General features: G+C 39.6%; 1 protein-coding gene across 5 annotated transcripts in view; it reads left to right on the forward strand.

Moving 5' to 3' along the window:
* Window positions 1-25,266, forward strand: part of supt3h (SPT3 homolog, SAGA and STAGA complex component) — a 425,992-nt gene that overhangs the window by 357,595 nt on the left and 43,131 nt on the right. For all 5 annotated transcript variants that reach the window (XM_072557090.1, XM_072557098.1, XM_072557063.1 and 2 more), the window contains one exon: window positions 6,842-6,952. In XM_072557090.1, coding sequence (XP_072413191.1) covers window positions 6,842-6,952 — 111 coding nt within the window. The remainder of the gene's footprint in view (window positions 1-6,841; window positions 6,953-25,266) is intronic.

The raw sequence follows: 25,266 nt of genomic DNA on the forward strand, positions 1-25,266 counted from the left end.
ACCCTCTAGATTTGGACCCTGGGAAAAAGACCTTGACTATTCACTTTATCCATGCCCCTCATGATTTTACAAACTTCCATAAGTCACCCCTCAGCATCCAATACTTCAGGGAAAATAGCCCAACCTATTCAATGTTTCCCCATAGCTCAAGCCCTCCAACCCTGGCAACATCCTTATAAATCTTTTCTGAATCCTTTCAAGTTTCATAACATCCTTCTTAGAACAAGGAAACCAGAATTGAACACAGTATTCCAAAAGTGTCCTAACCAATGTCCTGTACAGCTGCAATGTGACCTCCCAATTCCTGTACTTAATGCACTGAAAGATAAAGGCAAGCAAACCAAAAGCTGCCTTCACTACCCTGTCTATCTGTGACTCCACTTTCAAGAAATTATGAATCTGCACTCCAAAGTCTCTTTGTTCAGGAACTCTCCCCAGGACCTTACCATCAAGTGTATAAGTTCTCCTGTTATTTGCCATCTCAAAATGTAGCACCTCACATTTATCTACATTACACTCCATCTGCCACTCCTCGGCCCATCTTACCAAGGTCCCATTCTACTCTGAGGTAACCTGTTTACTACTCCCTCCATTTTGGTGTCATCTGCAAACTTGCCTTCTATATTCACGTTCAAATCATATATATAAATGGCAAAAAAAACTGTGGACCTAGCACTGATCCTTCTGGTCACAGGCTTCCAGTCCAAAAAGAAACCATCCACCACCACCCTCTGCCTCCTACCTTTAAGCCAGTTTTGATGAACTCAAACAAAATTTTAATTCAATGTTATTCATTCTGTTCAGAAGAAAAACCTACAGAGTAATTGCACAGTAGTTTCTTTGGATGGAAATGACAGTAAATTACACCCATTTCTTAGCTCAAAGTAAAATGTTTTCCAAGGTTATGTATTTTCACTAAGGAAGTCCAGTATTTTGTTTATTACCTTGATTCACAAGGTTGAAATAGCCTCTAAATATATCTTTGGATATTGTTTGATCTGAAGTGTTTGTGCATTCCCTGCCTCTTCCCTTGACTCCTCACCTAATTTTTTCCAGATTCCCTCAATACATCCTCACAAATTGACATTTTGTATTCCCAGTCATCGCAATTCTAGTCATCACTGTCACTAAAAACAAAAATCTGAAGAAGCCCATTTAAGAGCATTTCCCTCATGGTTTTTGGAAGTTGCATCTGCTTAAACGTTTTATACCTTAATATAAAGTTTGTGAAATTTTACCTGGAATGTTAAGAAATTTGGACTGTGAAGCAGTATCTTTAAATGCTAATAGTTGCATGAAAGTCGCAAGATAAAAAGATTTTGAACCAGGAAAATTTAACAGTAATGTTTAAAGGATTAGTAGAACTATTTTTGGTCAAGAATAATAGTACAAGCAATATATCTCTGAAGTACAGCAATATATCACACTAAACTCAAATTCTGATGACAGGTTGGAATCTGCAAAATTGGCAAATGGCACAATAAGGCATCAGGAGAGTATGTCTGATGTCTTCATGTACTATGCTTTTTTTTAATCTAGCCTATTTGTCTAATCAACTTGTTCAGAGAACTTATTACACACATTGGAGCAGGTGGGATTTGAACCTGGGCGCCCCCGTGCAGGGGTAAAAACACTTACCACTATGCCACAAGAGACCAAGAGCAGAAAAGGTGACAGGCATCCCACTCAATTGAGCCACTTAAGCAACCGATTAAGGGGCTTTACTTACCCACTGACAACGTGCTGATGCAGGCATGCAAGACGAGCCAATGAAATCTGACATCTGCCAGTGGATTCCAAGAGAAGTAGTCCTTTTTGGTCTAATGGAGGGGCCCCATCTGGTGAGGCACCACCTGTGCTCTGTACTGTCATACTCTATACCCTCACACCACCCTGTTAAGGTACATCGGCCGGCCTGGTATTAACATCCCTAGATCCCACTAAGCTATCTTCAGGTACACCCAGCCCATTAGAACATAGAACAATACAGCGCAGAACAAGCCCTTTGGCCCTCAGTGTTGGGCCGACCCGTGAAATATTCTCAACTTGTCCCCCTACACTATCCCATCATCATCCATGTGTTCATCCAAAGATTGTTTAAATCTCCCTAATGTGGCTGAGTTAACTACATTGACAGGTAGGGCATTCCATGCCCTTACCACTCTCTGAGTAAAGAACCTGCCTCTGACATTAGTCTTAAATCTATCACCCCTCAATTTGTAGTTATGCCCCCTCATACAAGCTGATATTATCATCCTAGGAAAAACACTTTCACTGTCTACCCTATCCAATCCTCTGATCACCTTGTATGTCTCTATCAAATTCCCTCTTAGTCTTCTTCTTTGCAATGAGAATAGACCCAAGTCTCTCAGTCTTTCCTCATAAGACCTTCCCCCCCCAGACCAGACAACATCCTGGTAAATCCCCTCTGCACTTTTTCCAGTGCTTCCACATCCTTCCCGAAATATGGCGACCAGAACTTTACCAAATATTCCAACTGTGACCGCACCAACCTTTTGTATAGTTGCAGCTCTGGAACTCAATTCCTCTACAAATGAAACCTAACACACTATATGCCTTTTTAACAGCACTATCAACGTGGCTGACAACTTTCAGGGATTTATAGACATGGACTCCAAGATCCCTCTGCACATCCATACTACCAAGAATCTTTCCATTGACCCAGTACTCTGCCTTCCTCTTATTCTTCCCAAAGTGCATCACCTCACATTTAGTTGCATTGAACTCCATTTGCCACCTCTCAGCCCAATTCTGTAGCTTATCTAAGTCCCCCTTCAATCTGTAATATTCTTCTAAACTGTCCATTACTCCACCGATTTTAGTGTCAGCTGCAAATTTAGTAATCCATCCACCTATGCCTGCGTCTAAGTCATTTATAAAAGTGACAAACAGTAGTGGTCCCAAAACAGATCCCTGCGCTACACCACTAGTAACCAGACTCCAGGCTGAATATTTTCCATCAACCACCACTTGCTGCTTTCTTTCAGAAAGCCAGTTTCTAATCCAAGCTGCTAAATTACCCTCAATCCCATGCCTCTGCATTTTCTCCAACAGCGTACCATGTGGAACCTTATCAAAGGCTTTTCTGAAGTCCATGTATACCACGTCACTTGCTCTACCTTCATCTACATGCTTAGTCACCTTCTCAAAAAACTCACTGAGGTTTGTGAGACACGACCTGCCCTTGATGAAACCATGTTGACTATCTGAAATCAAATTGTTGCTTGCTAGATGATTATAAATCTAATTTCTTATCATCCTTTCCAAAGCCTTTCCTACAACAGAAGTAAGGCTCACTGGCCTATAATTACCTGGGTCATCTCTACTGCCCTTCTTGAGCAAGGGCACAACATTTGCAATCCTCCAGTCCTCTGGTATTAAACCTGTAGACAATGATGACTGAAATATCAAAGCCAAAGGCTCTGCTATCTCCTCCCCAGCTTCCCAGAGAATCCTCCTATAGATCCCATCCGGCCCAGGGACTTGTCTACTTTCATTCCTTCTAGAATTGATAGCACCTGTTCGTAACTAAGCTCGATACTTTCTAGTCTAATATCTCGTACCTAATTCCTCTCTTCTACAATATTCTCCTTTTCCTGAGTGAAAACCGATGAGAAATGTTCGTTTAGCACCTCTCCGATCTCCACAGGGCCCACCTTCAACGTCCCATTTCTGTCTTTGACTGGCCCTATTCCTACCCTAGTCATCCTCTTATTCCTCACATACCTATAGAAAGTTTTAGGGTTCTCCTTTATTCTATTTGTCAAAGTTTTGACAAAGGGTCTGTTAGACTCGAAATGTCAGCTCTTTTCTCTCTTTACATATGCTGCCAGACCTGCTGAGCTTTTCCAGCATCTGCAGTAATTTGCTTTCATCCCAGTTGAAGTGGGCTCATCTCTGGCTTTCAGCCAAGCTGACAATGCTTTGGCCTCAGTCATAAATATCAGCCTTTAGGCTCTCTAGAGCCTTCTTTTGCAATTGATAGGAAATATAGAAACAAGTCATGCATTTATGTAATCACTCTTCTACATCTCAGGTCTCCCTCAAGCCCTTTGCAGTTCAAAAGTACTTCATTGGTTGTGGGTGCTGTTGTAATGCAGGAGGTATGGCAGGCAATCACACATTGTAATAAATAAATAAATTGATTTGGAAAAAGATCAGAAGTCAGTGCAGCATCTTTACCTCTGGAGATTTTGCCTCATATTATTTGTAACATTTTACACAATAATTGCACGATGTTGTTTGGTGCTACATAATTTATTATTTTGAATTAATTTTAGCTATTGTACTTCTCTTGAAGAATTCAGGTGAAAGTACTTAGCTTCTATTTTTAAATATGAAGTGTGCTTTCATATTATCTGTGAGAGTTCATAGATTCATTTTAGAAATCACAGAGATCTTTATCAGCTATAGAATGACCACAGTTTTCTTGGATTGTACAAGATTTACTGGAAAGAACCACGCCCACATTCCCTGGTTCTGCAGATTAGAAATCTTGTTCAACCAATGTAATTTGAGCAATTGTGAAGCTGTAATTACATGTGCCTTTTTAGCCTCAAGCTAGTTAGAGAAGCATCAGTGTGACTTCTTGGATGTCTCAAATGGCACTAGAATCCAATAGTGATGATAACAAGGAACTACACAAGAAAACAATATGGAAATAGTAATCAAATAGCACACATACTCCAAACTTTTGTGGGTCAGACCTAGTACAAGTAGGAGAGTAGAAGAAGTAGAGTAGAACAGCATGATTCTGTTCTTTTGTTGCATCTACAGAATAATAAAATAACGTGTACTGTTTGTGATTCTTGTTTTTTAAAAAAAGTAGTGATTTGGAATGTTGTTATTTAAAAACAGGTTTTTTTATACATTTTCTCCAGTTTACAATCCACTAAAAGTTTGTATTGAGAGAAAAAACACAGTGCTAATAAATAATTACATATTTCTGTAATTAAATAAGTAAAACCCCATTTCTATGCTTTATTATAATTTGCATTGTCCAGGTATTTCTTTCTCATGAATACATAACAAAATTCCACCTAAAAACGTGAGGATTTTCTGAATTGTACACTTTGTGACGTTCAAAATGTAGACAGGAAGATCCCATCTGATTTGAAAGTTATTTATCAACTTGGAAGAAAAATTGAAGAAAGAAAATCTTGATGATTGCTTGTATTGTAAAGCAATAAGAGAAATTATTGCCTTCATCGGTTAACTCAAGCATCATATAATGCACAATTATAGCAAATTTTTGTAAGTTTAATAGTCGTGTTGAATGATAATGTGATTTAAGCAAACAGATACATTTCTTAAAAAATCTTGTGCATTTTTAATTAAAAATTGATTACTTTTAGAAGGAAACTATATGGGTTAATTGTTGTAACAGCAAAATCATCTTAAAGGGATAGACTTTCTTCTGGTTAAAAACTTAATTTGTATTATCAACATTAATTAGTAAATGCACTGTCTCCAAACATGTTGAGTCATTTTAGGTTATTCTAGTATCTTAGACACGTAGCCACAGTGAATATTGATTAACTACCCTGCAGTTGATTCGTTATATCGAAACTAACTTAATTCTCTCTTATGTCTAATTTAGTGCGTTTTCCAATATCTAAATGACTAATCAATATCAGTGCCAAGTCGTTGGTCTGAAATAATGAACAGGATTTTCACCCCAGTATGGAGTCAAGAACAGACATGGAGGACATGTAATTTTGACATTAGCCCACTTGCTAGTTTATTGGCATCATCCTCCCTGAGAAATTTGGCAAAGACCATATCAGAGCACTGAATTGCAGCCACCTAAAATGACGGTCAGATTATTAAAGATTTCTTCGAGATTTAACGGCCATTCTTGATTTCAAATTTGTTAATATTGCTATGAGAACATCTCTCTGCTTACCTCCAATGGCAGGCTGTAATTCTTTAAGTACTAAAAAGAGAGCTCAGCCACCATCTCTTATTGGACAAGAAGCGTACCCTGCAGCTCCTATTTGAACGCTTCAGGCAAAATCACTGTGGGAGAGCTGTTTCTGATAATGTCCTGACCCAAAGTGCAAATTCCTGCTTCTTGACTCTGTTTTGCTGCCTGCTGAGTATTTCCAATACGTTTTTTTTATGTCAGTACCAGGAATCCTGGCTACATTCTCTTCTGCCCAGTGGCAAGGTCCAGTCCTAGTGGCACAGGTACCATTTATAAGCATGCATATAAGTGATCTGGCTGAGATCTGCATAAACTGATGATCCAACCTATGATACCCATAGTCAATATACTTCCGTGTATCTTCACATGAATTGAGGGTCACTGATAATGCTGAAGACAAGTTTTACTTTGTACATGCAAATGACATTTCACATATACATTCAATTGGTAAATTATCAATTGCTTCCACAAAATATTTCATTAGACGGTCAGTGTGGACTGGTTGGACCGAAGGGCCTGTTTCCATACTGTAAGGAATCTAATCTCTTCTAATATCCAAGAAGACAGATATTAGTTAAACTGCAATTTTCTTTTGCAGTGTAAGTAAAGTTTTGTTATTAGCTTTAACTTATAACTTACATAGCTTAAATTTTTATTATTAATTATGATTGCACAATTATATTAAAATATTGTTACATCCAACAATAAATTGATTTAGTTTTTATTTTTCTCTGCTGGCTCATTCCTATGCTGAGTCTGAGCAAAACTTTATTCAATGTGAATACATTCAATTTAAAATGCTAATCTTGTTGAAGCTACTACACTGTAGGTCTTTTATCTGGAATTGTCTTAGTGTTTTTGATTTAGTTAAGAATTTATGATTTTACATTACAGAGTGCTGCAGCTTGTGGTCTAGAGACTCACAGTGATGCCATACAGCCCAGCCACATCAGAGAGGTGATCCGACGGTATAGCCACAAAATTGGCCCTCTTTCCCCATTCACAGTATGTAATAACAGCTATAAAAAGTTATATTTATATGTAAACGCGTTTTTAGTTTCAAGTGGTCAAAGTTCGAAGTATTGAAATTGTTGTGAGCAATTTGTGGCAGCAGTAATTTTCTTGAGAAGAGAAGTTTATGAAATTCTCTAAGGAGAATAAATACTTCATTTTTTGGCAACTGAAGTATTACTCAGTATTCTTTTCCATTACAGTTCACTTGTTTTATGTTACTTCAGCACCTTATGGTTGACATATCTAGTTAATTCAATTGCATAGTCATTCATGTAGTTAATTAGCTGAATGGTGGACTAATATCCAACAAGTTGGGCAGCACAGTGGCTCAGTGGTTAGCAATGCTGCCTCACAGTGCCAAGGACATGGGTTCAATTCTCGCCTTGGGCAGCTGTCTGTGTGGAGTTTGCACGTTCTCCCTGTGTCTGCGTGGGTTTCCTCTGGGTGCCCACGGTTTCCTCCCACAGTCCAAAGATGTGCAGGCTAGATGAATTTGCCATTCTAAATTGCTTGTAGTTTTCAATGGATTAGTCAAGGGTAAATGTAGGGGAATGGGTCTGGGTGGGTTGCTCTTCGGAGGGTCGGTGTGGACTTGTTGGGCTGAAGGGCCTGTTTCCACACTGTAGGGAATCTAATCTAATCTATAAAAAGTTTACTACACACTGCTATTACTGGAAACTTTGCTTTAAATACTTTCAGTTAAAACATTTGACTTAATAATGACTTTGTCTCAGAATTGAAGACTTTCAAGAGCAAGAAGCATTAAACTATCAACTCCAAGCAACTTGATTCTTAGTTTTCTGAACTATCTGGTGCTTTTTGACATTTGGTTATAGGATTATAGCCAACATGTAGTCTGCCAAACTACAACCAGCTGGCTTGGTCATAAAAGTTGGAATGTTTGCTTACTTTTGTTATCACACTTAATAAAGTTCAAATTAACCATATAGATAGATATGTGGATGGGATCTGTTAAGAACTGTAATTGCTAATATTTCTTTCCATAAAACTCTGAAGTTATTTTAATGGAAAATAACTTGTCTTTCCTAAGCAACAGCATTTAAAAAGTATTGATCAGCATCTTCTACCTCCTTTTATGTTAGCATTACAACAAATAATTATTTATTGCAGCTCACTCACAAATGTCATACAATCTGAAAACATTTTTAAAATAAGTTATATTGCCACACTCTTAGTAAATGAGTATTTTTTTTCTTGATCTGCATAGGTCAGTATAAATCAAAACAGCTATATAACAAAAATTACAATTGTTGCTTATAACAGGGGCGGCACGGTGGCACAGTGGTTAGCACTGCTGCCTCACAGCGCCAGAGACCCGGGTTCACTTCCCGCCTCAGGCGACTGACTGTGTGGAGTTTGCACGTTCTCCCCGTGTCTACGTGGGTTTCCTCCCACAGTCCAAAGATGTGCAGGTCAGGTGAATTGGCCATGCTAAATTGCCCATAGTGTTAGGTAAGGGGTAAGTGTAGGAGTATGGATGGGTTAGCTTCGGCGGGGTGGTGTGGACTTGTTGGGCCGAAGGGCCTGTTTTCACACTGTAAGTAATCTAATCTAATTACATCATTTACAATTCACTTTAAAACTGCAGGATTTGATGTTATTTCCTGATTGTTCCTGTTAGTTAAATAACAGAGAGTAATAAAATTAGAACATATAACTTAGCCTTGAAATTCCTATAATAGCTGGAAGATTAGAAAAAACAGCAGTATTTCTGTTTGGTGTAAATTCTAGTTAATTTGATTATAATGAGGTGCTCGTGCTATTTTGGCAGATTGGAGTGTTAGTTTCAGCAGGGAGTTAACTTTGCCGTCGTGTCATAGCCATGCTGACAAAATGACAAGATGAGCTGCAAGCCCAGAATTGATTTACCTCTTTCTCAGGGCCACCAATTTCTTTGTGATTCTTTGCCAGACGGAAATTGACATCTTAAGGATAATTGCTGTCGCACAGTACAACTGCTGCTTTGTCAGGTATACAATACACCCGTGCTGATTTAGGAATGCTCATGAGTCAAGAGTGTGGTGCTGGAAAAGCACAGCAGGTCAGGCAGCATTTGAGGAGCAGGAGAGTCAAAAGCCTTTCATAGGAATGCTCATGTCATTCTACTAGTTTAATCTCTTCTATTGGCATCACCACAAATAAGGTAGACTCAAGCAGCACCACCAAACTTCTTATGGAACTCCCATGCCTGTAATCCTTCATTCACAGTGATGAGATCTGCAGTCATCAATCTGCTCAGCACTCTGCTATATCTACTTTTGATTCCCTTGGTAACAAAATCATTACTTTTATCCACTTGGATGATCCAACGGATGAGACCCCCCGTATAGATCCCTTGAGTTATTCATCAACAGATCCAGCTGCACTATATCAAGCACTGTCAGGGAACAACTTCAAATCCAATTTATTCTAACTGTTTCCTTCTCCTTATGAGATGTCGGTCTTGCTTTCAAAGCTACTGCCATTCTTTGCCTGCCCATCCATTTTGGATGGAAAAATAAAGTATGCAATATGCATGCTGTGGAGAGAAACTGAAATGTCTGGATGAACAGAGAGAACCTAAGAATAAAATATGTAATCCCTTGAAGATATCAAGCCAAGTAGATAAAACCATGAAGAAAACAGCAGTAATTCGGATATTATAAATTAGTGAAAGCATAGTAAGCTGAAAGGCTAATAATAAACTTATCAAAACATTAGTTCAACTACAGTTAGTGTACAGGATTTAGCATTAGCACTTCATTGTAAAGCTATAGGGCTTGAACATCTTAGATTCAATAAGACAATCCTGGGAATGTGAATTGTACTATATTTAGAAAAGACATAAGAAACTAAGACAAACCACACTATAGTGCAGACACTAACAGAAAATTTGAGATTTTTGTAAACTGAGGTTTTCATTTAGTAATGCAATGAATGAATAAAGACTATTCACTGTGATTTATCTAATTTTAATGAGCTGAGGTGTGGGAGGGGTTAGGCAACCAGTCCTCTCCCAAAAGGCAATTTTATATTAATTTTTTCATAAAATTGCATAAGTCAAATGTAATCTATATTCCTATTTCAATACTGACTGGCTAGGTTTCACTGACATCCAGAAATTTAGCAATTTATAGGGGGTAAGAATGACTGAATTAACTTTTCAAGCACTTGTATGGGGCAGGAGGAGCAGCTGTAATTTCTGCCCTCATTCTCTCCAAAGCTAACCCTCAGCCTCTGGAATAAAAGCACAGAGGCTGGTATCCCTCCACCAAGTCACCCTTTATTTACTTGTGCTGGGTTTCCTCCGGGTGTTCCAGTTTCCTCCCACAGTCCAAAGATGTGCAGGTCAGGTGAATTGGCCATGCTAAATTGCCATGCTAATCGTGTTAGGTGCATAAGTCAGAGTGAAATGGGTCTGGGTGCGTTACTCTTCGCAGGTTAGGTATAGACTGTTTGGCTCTGAAGGGCCTGTTTCCACGCTGTAGGAATCTAATCTCATAACTCAGTACACTGGCTGTGGCCAGTCAGCTCGGAGTCAGTGCCCTGAACAGAGGAGATTCTAAATCCCCTGTTTATATTGATTAGTCAGGGCTTCCTGATTGGCCCAGGTTAACAAGGATCTCATCATCAATGAGATCCACTTGGTTCCAATCACTACAGCCACCAAAGTACCCCACAAACACTGACTACTCACCATCTCTTTCGCTAGTCTCTCAACCATAGCCTCCTGACTAAGCCTCCCAACACAAAGTACCCACCTCACTTCCAGCATTGCTAACCCTTCCCTATTCCCAAAGGGCTCCTCCAAGGACCTGCAACCAGAGGTACAGACAACCCACCTACCTGCTCTTGAGTTTTGGCACCTTTTGGTTCCAGTAGGATGGCAGGGAGACCTTAAGGTGACAGACAAGCTGACTTCTGTGGGGGGGAGGGGTGGGTTGGGGGGGTGGGGAGGGAAGAGTCCTATGGCAACGAGAATGTACATTGAGGGAAACCCAGACTTAATTCCTTGGAAATTCCACCATAGCCACTATCAAGGTCAATGGACAAATACCGTCCTTCTATGCTATATCCTTTGACAGCTCTATGACCCTTCTCCAACCACCTCATCTCTGAATTTGCAAATGAACAAAGAACAAGAGTAGGCTACTTGGCCATTTGAACCTATTCTGCCGTTCAATAAAATCATGCCTGATCTGATTTTAATGTCAAATCTATATTCCTGCATATCCCTGATAATCTTTAATTTTCCAACATTCAATGTTCTTTACTGTGTTTTTGCTGCCTAGCTCTATGTCAATCTTTAAAGATTGTCATGTTTGAATATCTTCAATAATATTTTCACAGGTGCAGACCGACAGTTTAAACGATTAGGTTAACTTCCAAGTACCCTGACAATTATTCCATAATGCTGGATAATCAGCACCTTTTTTTGAAAGATTAAAGGCACCCAATAAATGTAAATTCTTGGTGTTTGAAATGGACATAGGAAAGGACAGAGACGCATTGAAGCAAAGTCTCATACTTAAGTTCCTTTTCCACCATTCTTTCCAATCCCACATTCCACACCAATCATGCTACTATTCCTGAGTTATGAGGAACTTTCAAAGGAAAAAATAAATAAATTCCAGTTGCATGTGTGATGGAATTCAGTAAATACAGCTTATTTAAAACACTTTAGGAAAGAGACACACAAATGATAATTGTAAAATAAAGTAGATTTGCGTTTGCATTTTATTCGTGCCAACAGTGTCAGTAAGTAATGATTAAGCTTATGATGAATCTTTATGTATTTTTAGCCTTTAAGTATAGTGTTTAGTCAGCAACTTCTCATATCACATGAGATAAACAAGGAAGACAGATTTTAAAAGCACAAATGTTGTGGTTATTAATTTGATAATGTTGGCTAGAATGCTGATGTGCAAGTAACTTGAGTCATTAGTATATAAAGGAAGCAATATCAGAATATTCAGGATAACGTGTTACTCATCATCTAAATTGCAACCTATTGTGCATTTACTGTGCATTTATCTTTGCTGATGCAGTTCAAGTACCTGCCAGAATCTTGTCTCTTGTCAATCAAGTAGTTTTAGTCGCAGTCATGGTGCAGAAAGCATGTCACCCACAATCTTTGGTCCGAGTGATTCCAATATGACAGCTGGAAGCTGGCATTGGTTGGGGGTGAGGTGACCTTAAAGGGATGATAGGGAAGATAAACTGAAATGGAAGAGAATAGTATGATACTGTTTCTCAAAAATGTTAAGTAACCTAAAACAAAAGCAGAATTTTATCTATTAAAATGGTACCAGAATGTCAGGATAAAATCAAGTTAATGTGTCTTGTTATAATAGCTCTTTGATCTGGATGTATAAGTTGTGTTGTTTAAAAACTGAGAACGATTTGGGAATACTATCTAAGAATGGCAAGGGTGAATGTTTAAACTGCCAATTATATATTGAATATTTCACATTGCTTTTAGTTTATATAGATAGGCATTAACACTAACAATTTAGTGTAAATTGGTTGGAATTTTGCCTTTTTTTCCTCTAAAATATCCACCTGTCTCTTGTTTTCATTTCTGAATTCACTAGATGTTTGATCATGGATGCACTGCTGTCTCTATTAAATCTGTCCCCATTTTTTGTGGAGCCCAAGATTGAATATTTGCAATCCTTTTATTTCTGCGACAGCACTGAAACGATTCTCATCGAAGTTACAAATGACACCTCGTATGATACTGCCAACAATACACAATCTCTCCCATGTTGTTTAATCGGCAGCCTTTAACACAGTCAAACTTACCACACGTTCCAAAGCTAATAAAACTTTTGTGACATTCAGTGCATGAAATACTAGCCCAACTAGTATCTAATTATAGTAATAAAATAATTTGTCTATTTGGCTCAAATGTTAAAGTAGTAATTATAGAAAAACTGCTGGTATTCTCTGCCATTGCACTGCTAACTCTGAGTACCTTCTGGAGTCCGGATGCAGACAGTTAAAATCAGAAGTTGCTGTTAGTAACTTTGTACTGTTGTGCCTTTGAAGGCTTTGCAGATGGTAAATAATTCAAAGTCACTGAACTGACAAGGACTCTCATTTATGTTTTTAATATTATTTTAAAATCTCTTGAAGATATTACACCTTGTTAAATGAGGTGTAACTGTGTCTTTAAGTCATACTAAATTAATGATTATTATTGAACAAGCTCTCTGGTCCTGAATAACAAACTTATGATGAAGAGCTTATGCTCAAAACATCGACTCTCTTGCTTTTCGGATGCTGCCTGACCGGCTGTGCTTTTGCAGCATTTTGACCTTCAATACAAGCTAAAAATCACACAACACCAGGTTATAGTCCAACATGTTTATTTGTAAGCACTAGCTTTCGGAGCATTACTCCTTCGTCAGGTGGTTGTGGAGTATAAGATTGTAGGACACAGAATTTATAGCAACAGTTTACAGTGTGATGTAACTGAATTATATATTGAAAAAGACCAGGATTGTTTGTTAAATCTCTCATCTTTTAGAATGGGTGTGATGGTTTCAGTTCTTTCATATGTAAGTTCCAGAACTTTCTTAAAGTTACATTCTCAAGTGAACTTGAACAAATAGATGCCATGTTAGTCTAGATAATGTATTGAAGGTGTGAGGTGCCCTGTGTGAGGCTGTCTGTGCCCCAGTGTTCAGACTGATTCTAATCAGTTTGGGGGGATGGGGGGTGGAAGTGGTGATGGAAGTGGGATATGAGTGTCTGTGAGAGAGAGAAAGAGAGAGTGTGTGTGTGTGAGTTTAAAGGTGTATAAGTCTGAGAGAGGGTACGAGAGAGGGTCTGTGAGAGTGTGTTCGTGGGGTCATCTGTAGGGGACATGAACCCAAAGTCCTGGTTGAGGCCATCTCCATTGGTACCAAACTTGGCTATCAGCCTCTGCTCAACCACTTTGCATTATTGCCTGTCCTGAAGTCACCTTGGAGAATGGTCACCTGAAGGTCCGAGGTCAAATGTCCCAGACCACTGAATTGCTCTCTGACTGGGAGGGAGCACTCCTGTCGCTTAATTGTTGTGCAGTGTCCATTCATCCATTGCCATAGCCTCTGCTCGGTCTCGCCAATGTACCAAGTTTCAAGGCATCCTTGCCTGCAGCGTATGAGATAGACAACATTGGCTGAGTGACGTGAGTACAGGTCACCATGTATGTGACAGGTACTTATATGACTCTGCCAACGTTGTCTATCTCATACGCTGCAGGCAAGGATGCCCTGAGGCATGGTACATTGGTGAGACTGAGCAGAGGCTACAGCAACGGATGAATGGCCACCGCACAACAATCACCAGCCAGGAGTGTTCCGTCCCAGTCGGAGAACACTTCAGTGGATCCAGGACATTCAACCTTGGACCCTCGGGTGACCATCCTCCAAGGCAGAGTTCGGGACAGGCAATAATGCAGAGTGGTTGAGCAGAGGCTGATAACCATGGGGATGGCCTCATCTAGGACCTTGGGTTCATATCGCGCTGAAGGTGACCCCACTAACACACACACAGGCGGACAGACACACGTACACTCATAGACAGACAAACACTCCGACAGACACACACACACATACTAACTCCTGCAGATGCTCTCATACACAAGCTCTCTCTCTCTTACGCTCACACATACACTCCCACACTCACACATGCCCCTCTCACAGGCTTTACCCCTTTACACTCTCATACTTACACACACACATCTCACAAACATTCATTAACCCGCCCCCTCACCCCCACTGCATGCATACACACACACACACACACACACACATATATAGGTTTGTGAGGTGAATTTGTACTTGCACAATTACATTTTATTTTGCTCAAAAACTGCATGAATCCCTGTAAGATTCTGTAAATCCCTTTCTTAGATTAGAATCCGTCTGAACATTGGGGCACAGACAGCCTCACACAGGCCCCTCACACCTTCAATGCATTATCTGGGTAAACATGGCACCTATTTGTTCAAGTTCACTTGAGAATGTAACTTTAAGAAAGTTCTGGAAATTACATATGAAAGAACTGAAACCAACATGCCCATTCTAAAAGATGAGAGACTTAACAAACAATCCAGGTCTTTTTCAATATATAATTTCAGTTACATCACACTGTAAACATTTGCGATAAATCCCGTGTCTTGCCACCTTATACTTCACAACCACCTGATGAAGGAGCAACACTCTGAAAGCTAGTGCTTACAAATATATCTGTTGAACTATAACCTCATGTTGTGAGATTTTTAACTTTGTTCACCCCAGTCCAACACCAGCACCTCCAAGTCCTTAAGATTGCTCAGCCTTTGGCTTTGATCTTTATGTCGTCATTGTCTACAGGAATAGTGCCAGAAAACGAGAGGATAGCAAATGTTGTTCCCTTGTTCAAGAAAGGGAATAGAGACAACTCTGGAAACTATAGACCTGTGAACCTTACTTCAGTTGTGGTTAAAGTGTTTGAAAGGGCTATAAGAGATAGGATTTATAATCATCTAGGGAGGAATATGTTGATTAGGGATAGTCAACACGGTTTTGTGAAGGGTAGGTCGTCCTCACAAAGCTTATTGAGTTCTTTGAGAAGATGACCAAACAGGTGGATGAGGGTAAAGCGATTGATGTGCTGTATATGAATTTCAGTAAAGCGTTTGATATGCTTCCCACGGTAGGATATTGTGCAAAACGCAGAGGCATTGAATTGAGGGTGAGTTCGCAGTTTGGATCAGAAATTGGCTAGCTGTAAGAAGATAAGAGGCTGGTGGCTAATCAGAAATATTCATCCTTGGGTTCAGTTACTAGTGGGGTACTGCAAGGGTCTGTTTTGGATCCACTGTTGTTTGTCATTTATATAAATGACTTGGATGAGGGTGTAGGAGGATGGGTTGGTAAATTTGTGGATGACACTAAGGTTGGTAGAGTTGTGGGTAGTGACAAAGAATGTTGTAGATTACAGAGAGATATAGATAAGCTGCAGAGCTGGGCTGAGAGGTGGCAAATGGTGTTTAATGCAAAAAAGTGAGAGGTGATTCACTTTGGAAGGAGTAACAGGAATTCAGAGTACTGGGCTAATGGTAAGATTGTTGGTAGTGTAGGTGAGTAGAGAGATCTGAGTGTCCAGGTACATAGATCCTTGAAAGTTGCTACCCAGGTTGATAGGGTTGTTAAGAAGGCATACAGGATGTTAGCTTTTATTGGTAGAGGGATTGAGTTTGGAACCATGAGATCATACTGCAGCTGTACGACCACATTTGGAGTATTGCGTACAGTTCTAGTCACCACATTATAGGAAGAATGTGGAAGCTTTGGAAAGGGTTCAGAGGAGCTTTACTAGGATGTTGCCTGGTATGGAGGGAAGGTGTTATGAGGAAAGGCTGAGATACTTGAGGCTGTTTTCGTGAGAGAGAAGGTCGAGAGGCAACTTAAGTGACACATATAAGATAATCAGAGGGTTAGATTGGTCGGACAGTGATGCTGATGGCTAGCATGAGGGGACAGAGCTTTAAATTGAGGGGTGATAGATATAGGTCAGATGTCAGAGGTAGCTTCTTCACTCAGTAGTATGGGCATGGAACGCACTGCCTTTAACAGTAGTAGACTTGCCAACTTTAAGGGCATTTAAATGGTCATTGGATAGGCATATGGACAAGAATGGATTTGTGTAGGATAGGTTGGATTCAGATTGGTTCCACAGGTCAGCGCAACATCAAGGGCCAAAGGGCCTGTACTGCACTGTAATATTCTATGTTCTATGTTCTAAAAGCAGTTCAGCCAGTCCTATTACCACATTCTTTGCCTGTAGCCATGATTTGTTTACATTTGCTTTTTAAATTATTTAATTGTTTCTGCTTCCATCACTCTCAGGCCATGCATTTCAAATGCTAACCTGTTCCTACATCAAAATGTTCATCCTTATTTTGCTGATTGCTTTTTGGCAATGACATCAAGTCTACATTCTTTGAGCATTAACCTTTCTGCCACCAGCAACAGTTTTTCTCTGTTTAGTCAGTGTGCACATTCAGAATTTTGAATATCTCTATCAAATGTCCGCTCAGCCTTCTCAAAGAAGAATGACTACAGGGTCACATAACTGAACTCTATTTTCCCTGGAACCATTCTTATAAACTCCCTCTGAATCCTCTCTAATGCTTTCATTTCCTTCCTATGTTTTGCAGTATTTAGCAAATCCTTTTGTCCAAATGAACAATATCAACTACATTTACAACCTCTATCACTCGTCCAAAAGCTGTATCAATCTGGTTAGTACACTTTGTCCTTATATTCATGCTGGTATTTCCAAATTCAACAATTACTTGAATAAGTACTTTTTTTTACTGAAGTATTTCCCACCACTAAAGTTAAACAGATTGACCTGTAGTTGCTGAATTTACCCTTCCATCCTTGTTTGAACATTCCTCCAGGCATCTGGCATCACATCTTTATCTTAAGATCAATGGGTGATTAGACTGGTTTGATGCCAGAATCTCAGCAATTTCTTCTCCTCTTTTCTTCAGCATCCTATGATGTATCTTGTCTTTCCTTGGTGACCGAGGTGCAGCCAGCCTCTGATGCCTACTGTTTTTTAAGTTTTGAAGCTATCTAAATCTCACTTATTTTTTCACTAAGATTTAGTCAGCATCTTCTTCCTTGGTGAAGACAGATGCAAATTGCACATTTAGTGCATCAGCCATTCTCTCTTTGTCATGTTTAAATCCTCTTTTAATCCCTGGCAGTCTCCAGCTTTCCTTACTATTTCTATGCGTCTGGAAGTCTTCTACATTTTGGTTTTTGATAGCTTCCAATCTTTTCTCATTCTTTCTGTCTTGGTCTCTTTGATTTTTTTTCTTTGTTCCCCTTTGAACTTCTTAATTTGGCCTTCATTTGTATTATCAATCTTGCATTTTTGATGTGCCACCATTGGCTTCTTATTTTGTTCTGCTTTTCTCAATGCAGACATATATTCTGGCTTTGTTAATTTTGTATAGGATCAAGCTGGGCTACTTCCTTGAAGTGAAGTGTTTTTGAATCCCATATGGATGATAAAAATGCCAAAAATATGGCATATATATATATATATATATGTATATATATGGATAAATGCTATCAAACTTTCATTTTTCCATTTTCTGTTCTTTAACAGCAGAAGTTCTTAATTTGAATAATGCTGTTATAATAATAGGATGTTTTGTTTCCTATTGAACAACTGGGCATAAAAATGTAACAAGACGAAATGAAAATTAATTGTCATTCTTATCTGTAGAATGTGAAGTTTAAGATGTAAATTGTGCCCAAATAAACAGGGAAGAAGATTTTCAAAATATATGTTGTGTTTATAGTTGCCACATATACTAATTGTCTGTTATTTGAATCCAATAATGTTTTCATAAAAATCAATAAATGCCTTTCCACTGAACAATTCTGATTTGAGTCAAATATTGCTATGTATAAAGCTACCAAAGAGCAAACAAAGTTTAAGTGGGCAAAAAGCTGCCAACATAAGTCCAATGGCAGATAAAAACTAACTTGCAAAAATATTTTGAAAGTGGAATCATTTAAACTGCCCTGATTTACATGATTTTGTAAATGCTTTCAGCCTACAACTTGTCTTCTCAAGTAAGTAGCCTTATGTGGTGCGATAAGTGGTCTCCAACAAAATTGAGGCACAAGTTAATTAATTCACAACAACGTAATTGAACTTATTCACCAAGTTGCAATTTTTATACATGAAATCATGCAACAATGCTTCCATCATAGGCTGTCTCATTTCTGATGTCTAGAACTTGATTTATGTTAAATTCCAAAAAGAATTTGTCTATCTTTCCTAATATGAAGACTCAATTTGATAGTTGTCCACAACTCTCACGAGTGATTTATGTGGTTCTGAGAAGGATAGGATTCAAGTAAGTTTTGTTCCAAATGTCTGTTATGGACTACAAACTCCGGATTGCAGCCTAAAGCAGCCATTTTCACTAATGTGAGAGTTTCAAAGGGAGGCTGAGCCATTCTTTCCATACATAAATTCTGAGCTTTGAGGATATTTTGATTATCAGCATGCATCAACATTATAGAAAAAAAGCTACTTGCTTATTTGAAATTAGAAAGTCCTAAAAATAATTGCTACCATTATTCTATGTTCCTAAATTGTAATAAAATAGAAAAGTAGATCTTCATCTATCCACTCAATAGTTGACACCTCATGGGGTCTTGAGCTGGTCCAACAGGAACGAGGTACTTGCTCCCTATGTGATTGAGCCAACTGACCACTACACCATGGTAAAGGAGGTCTTTCAAGGTTGGGGAACTAAAAGATAAGTGGTAGTTGTAGGGGATTCTATAATTAGGGGAATAGATAGTGCCATTTGTTAACAGGATCAAGAGTCCCACGTGGTGTGTTGCCTGCCCGATGTCAGGGTAAGGGATATCTCTGATCAACTTGAAAGGATATTGGAGAGGGAGGGGACGGATCCAGTTGTTGTGGTCCATGCCGGATCAACAACATAGACAAGACTAGGAAAGAGAACCTGTTCAAGAATTGTCAGGAGCTAGGAACCAAATTAAAGAACAGGTTCTCGAGTTAACATCTCCAGATTACTGCCTGATCTACGTACACATTGGAATAAGGACAAGAATTAGGGAAGTAAACATGTGTTAAAAGAGTGGTGTGTGAAAGAAGGATTCCTTTTCATGAATCACTGGCATCAGTATTGGAACAAGAGGGAATTTTACTACTGGGACGGTCTCCCACGGAACCGAGCTGGGACCAGTGTTCTTACGAAAAGAGTAAATAGGCTAGTCAACTGGACTTTAAATTAGAAAGTGGGGGAAGGGAAGGGAAGGGTAGAACATCCCCCAGTGGGAAACAAAGCATCAGATTAACATCAATAGGGCTGAATTCAAACGTGTGGAAAAATAAGAACAAAATGACAGAAGCAGAAGTCAGGAGAAGTTATTAAAGTCTCCAGCACAGGAACAAATAGGGGAGAGTGTTTGGAAAGGGTTAGCAATCAAACTTCAAGCACACTGGACAGATGAGAGAGAGTTAATACAGGACTGAAGGTGCTATATCTGAATATGTTATATCTAAATGAATCTTAAGGAATAAGATAAATGAGCTTGTGGCGCATATCGAAATTGGCAGGTATGAAATGGCGGGCATCAGGCTGCAAGGGAATCAGGATTGGGAGCTGAATATCCAAGGATATACATTCTATCGAAATGATAAGCAAATAGGCAGAGGGGTTGGGTGGCCTTATTAATAAGGAATGAAGTTAAATAAGTATTAAGAAATGAAGTAGGGTCAGATGGTGTAACATCTGTGTGGGTAGAATTGAGGAACCGCAAAGATTGAAACAAAACCATAGTTGGAGTGATGTACAGGCCTCCAAACAGTCGTGAGGCGCTGGCGTGCAATATACATCAGGATGTAGAAAGGGTGTGTTAGAACGGCAAAGTTACAGGTTGGTAGTGGATCGCAAGTAAAGGAGTTTGTGGAGTGTCTATGAAGTGGCTTTTTGGAGTTGCTTGTGGTGGAACCTACTAGGGAACAGATAATACTGGGTTTTGTGTTGTGCAATGATGCAGACTCAATCAGGGAGCTTAAGGTGAAGGAACCCCGAGGAGGCAATGATCATAATCTGATTGAATTTAATCTGCAATTTGAGAGGGAGAAGCTAGAATCAGATGTAACGGTATTACAGTGAATAAAGGCAACTACAGAAACATGAGGGAGGAGCTGGGTAGAATTGACTGCAAGAGGAGCCTAACAGGAAAGACAGTGGAACAGCAATGGCAGGTGTTTCCAGGAATAATTCAGGAGACACAGCAAAAATTCATCCATAGGAAAATGAAGCATGGTACAGGAAGGATGAGGCATCCATGGCTGACTAGAGAAGTCGAGGATAGCATAAAACAAAAGAGAAAGCATATAATGTGGAGAAGGACAGTGGGAAACCAGAGAATTGAGAAGCTTACAATGACCAATGGAGGGCAAGAAAAAAGGAGGGCAAGAAGGAAAAAAAGAGGAAGAAGATTAAATATGAGGGTAAGCTAGCCAGTAATATAAAGGAAGACTGTAAGAATTTAGATTTATAAAGGGCAAAAGAGAGGTTAAAGTAGACATTGTACTGCTGGAAAATGGTGCTGGAGAGATAACAGTGGGGGACAATGAAATGGCTGAGAAACTAAATAATTACTTTGCATCAGTCTTCATGGTGGACAACACAAGTAATATTCCAAAAATTCAAGAGAGTGAGGGGACAGAGCTGAATATAATGGCTATCACCAAGGAAAACGTGCTAGAAAATCTGAATGGCCTGAATGTGGATAAATAACCTGGACTACACCGCAGAGTTCTAAGAGAGATAGCTGAAGAGATATTGAAGGTGTTAGTGGTGATCTTTCATGATTCACTAGAGTCAGGGAGGGTCCCAGAGAAATGGAAAATTGCTAACCTGACACCCCTGTTTAAAAGGGGTGTAAGGCAAAATTACAGATCGATTATCCTGACCTCGGTTGTGGATAAGATTTTGGCGTCCATTGTGAAGGTTGAGACTTCTGAATACTTGGAAGTGTATGGTTAAGTAGGGCAAAATCAGCATGGTTTCATTGAGAGGTGGTCATGACTGACAAGTCTGCTAGCATTCTTTGAGGAGATGACAAGCAGATTAGACCAAGGAGAGCCAATGGATGTTATCTTCCTGGACTTCAAGAAGGCCTTTGACAAGGTGCTGCAGAGTAAGATAGGAGCCCATGGTGTTAGAAGCAAGGTGTCAGCACGGATAGAAAATTGGCTGTCTGGCAGAAAGTAGAGTGGGGATAAAAAGAGTCTTTCTCAGGGTGGCAGCTGGTGACAAGTGATATTCTGCAAGCCTCAGTGTTGCGTCCACAACTTATTACTTTATACATTAATGATCAAGATGAAGGAACTGAGGGCATTCTGGCTAAGATTGCAGGTGATACAAATATAGGGAGAGGCACCGGTAGTATTGGGGAGGCAGGATGGCTGTAGAAAGATTGGACAGGTTAGGACTGTGGGCAAAGAATTGGCAGATGGAGTACAGCATGGGCAAATGTGAGGTCATGCACTTTGGCAAGAAGAATAGAAGCATGGATTATTTTCTAAATGGGGAGAAGATTCAGAAGTCTAAAGTGCAGAAAGAAGTTGGAAGTTCCAGTAGAGGATTCACTTGATTGAGTCAGTAGTTAGGAAATCAAATGCAGTGCTGGCATTTATTTTGAGAGAACTTGAATATTAAACTAGTGATATACTTCTGAGGCTCTGTAAAGCTCTGGTCAGACCACATTTGGAGTATTGCGTGCAGTTTTGAGCCCCATATCTGAGGAAGGATTATAGACCTTGGAGTGTGTTCACAGGAGGTTCACGAGAATGGTCCAAGCAATGAAAAGCTTAACATTTGAGGAACGTTTGAGGATTCTGGGTCCATACATGATGGAGTTTAGAAGAGGGGGAGGGATCTAAGTAAAATTTACAGAAAACTGAATGAATGGTCTAGACAGAGTGGATGGTGGGAAAATGTTTTCTTTAGCAGGAAAGACTAGGACCCCAGGGCACAGTCTTAGAGTAAAGGGAAAACTTTTTAGAACGGAGATAAGGACAAACTTCTTGAGGATGTAGGTTTGCTCGCTGAGCTGGAAGGTTTGTTTTCTGACATTTCGTCACCATGCTAGGTAACATTTTCAGTGAGCCTCTGGATGTAGCACTGGTGATGTGGCTCCCTTTCTATTTATATTTTTGGGTTTCCTTGGGTTGGTGATGTCATTTCCTGTGGTGACATTATTTCCTATGGTGATATAATTTTGTGTTCTTTTTCTCAGGGGGTGATAAATGGGATCCAAGTCAATGTGTTTGTTGATAGAGTTCCGGTTGGGATGCCATGCTTCTAGGAATTCTCATGCATGTCTCTGTTTGGCTTGTCCTAGGATGGATGTGTTGTCCCAGTCAAAATGGTGTCCTTCCTCATCCATATGTAAGGATACGAGTGAGAGTGGGTCATGTCTTTTTGTGGCTAGTTGATGTTCATGCATCCTGTGGCGAGTTTTCTGCCTGTTTGTCCAATGTAGTCTCTGTTACAGTTCTTGAAAGGTATTTTGTAAATTACATTAGTTTTGCTTGTCTGTATTACATCTTTCAAGTTCATTACCTGCTGTTTTAGTGTATTGCTGAGTTTGTGGGCTACCATGATGCCAACGGGTCTGAGTAGTCTGGCAGTCATTTCCGAGATGTCTTTAATGTAAGGGAGATTTACTAGGATTTCTGGACATGTTTTGTCTGCTTGTTTGGGTTTGTTGCTGAGAAATCAGTGGACTGTGTTCATTGAGTGCCCATTCTTTTTCAGTACACTGTATAGGTGATTTTCCTCTGCGCTGCACTGTGTGGTGGCTCGTTGAAATAATGTTTCAATGCAGCTTTGTTTGTGAATGTTGGGATGATTGCTTCTGTAGTTCAATATTTGGTCCGTATGTGTTGTTTTCCGGTAAACGCTGGTTTGAAATTCCCCATTGGCTGTTCGCTCTACAGTGACGTCTAGGAATGGCAGTTTGTTGTTGTTTTCCTCCTCTCTAGTGCATTTTATGCCAGTAAGGGTATTATTAATGGTCTTGAAGGTTTCCTCTAATTTGTTTTGTTTAGTGATGACAAAGGTGTCATCCACTTAGCGGATCCAAAGTTTGGGATCTCTGATATCAGGGTTCTTAGCAGAGGCAGTAATGTCGAGACACAAGCAAACAGCTTTGCCAACCGTCGAACCCAAACTTTGAGTCCGCTACCTTTGTCATCACTAAACGAAACAAATGAGAGAAAACCTTCAAAACTGTCAATAATACCCTTACTGACATAAAGTTTACTAAAGAGGAGGAAAACTACAACAAACTGTCATTCCTAGATGTCACAGTAAAGCAAACAGCTAATGGGGAACTTCAAACCAGCATCTACAGGAAAACAACACATACAGACCAAACATTGAACTACAGAAGCAATCATCCCAACATCCACAAACGAAGCTGTATTAGAACATTATTTCAACGAGCCACCACACAGTGCAGCGCAGAGGAAAATCGCTTATACAGTGTATTGAAAAAGAATGGTACCCAATGAACACAGTCCACTGATTTCTCAGCAACAAACCCAAACAAGCAGACAAAACGTGTCCAGAAATCCTGGCCAATCTCCCTTACATCAAAGATATCTCAGAGATGACTGCAAGGCTACTCAGATCCCTCAGCATCATGGTAGCCCACAAACCCACCAACACACTAAAACAGCAGCTAATGAATTTGAAAGACCCCATACAGACAACAGGCAAAACTAATGTCATTTACACAATACCTTTCAAGAAATGTAACAAACACTATATTGGACAACAGGCAGAAAACTAGCAACAAAAAGACATGACCCACTCTTACTAGTATCCTTACATATGGATGAGGAAGGACAACACTTCAACTGGGACAATACATACATCCTAGGATAAGCCAAACAGAGACACGCACGAGAATCCATTGAAGCATGGCATTCCAACTCTATCAACAAACACATTGACTTGGATTCCATTTACCACTCCCTGAGAAAAAGAACATTGAAATAATGTCACCACAGGAAACGACATCACTAACCCAAGGAAACGACATCACCAACCCAAGGAAACCCAAACCTGAAGGTTCACTGAGGATGTTATGGTGAAGAAACATCTGAAAATGAACCTTTCAGCTCAACGAGCAAGCCTACATCCAGAACCTCAACCCAAGCTACAAATCTTCTCAAAACTCACTAGAAATTTCTTCAGCTAGAGAGTGGTGAATCTCTGGAATTCACTGCCACAGATGGCTGTGAGAAGGCCCGGTCATTGAGTATATTTAGGACGGAAATAGATAGGTTCTTGTTTGTTAAGAAGATGGAGGGTTATGGGGAGAAAGTGAGAGAGTGGGGTTGAGAAACTCACCAGCCATGATTGAATGGTTTAGCAGATTTGGTAGGCTGAGTGGCCTAATTTCTGCTCCGATGTCTTAATAGTCTTTGAGTGTTTTTTTGAGTTGAGCTTTTGTTATAGGCTATTTAATCTGTGATAACCTAGTAAAATCCAACTTCTTGTCCCCAAACTCAGACTGAGATCATATTTGTGCTAAAACCATACTTCAGACCCCAACTAAGGAAATTACCTAGATTTTTTTTAATCCATGGAAGCGATTATAATGAAAATGCTCTATTTCTAGGATTCAGACAAATTTAAATTGCTCCAACTTTACATTTAATGTTAATGAAATTACTTG

The sequence above is a fragment of the Chiloscyllium punctatum genome, chromosome 3 (genome assembly GCF_047496795.1).
Source record: "Chiloscyllium punctatum isolate Juve2018m chromosome 3, sChiPun1.3, whole genome shotgun sequence".
Lineage (NCBI taxonomy): Eukaryota > Metazoa > Chordata > Chondrichthyes > Orectolobiformes > Hemiscylliidae > Chiloscyllium > Chiloscyllium punctatum.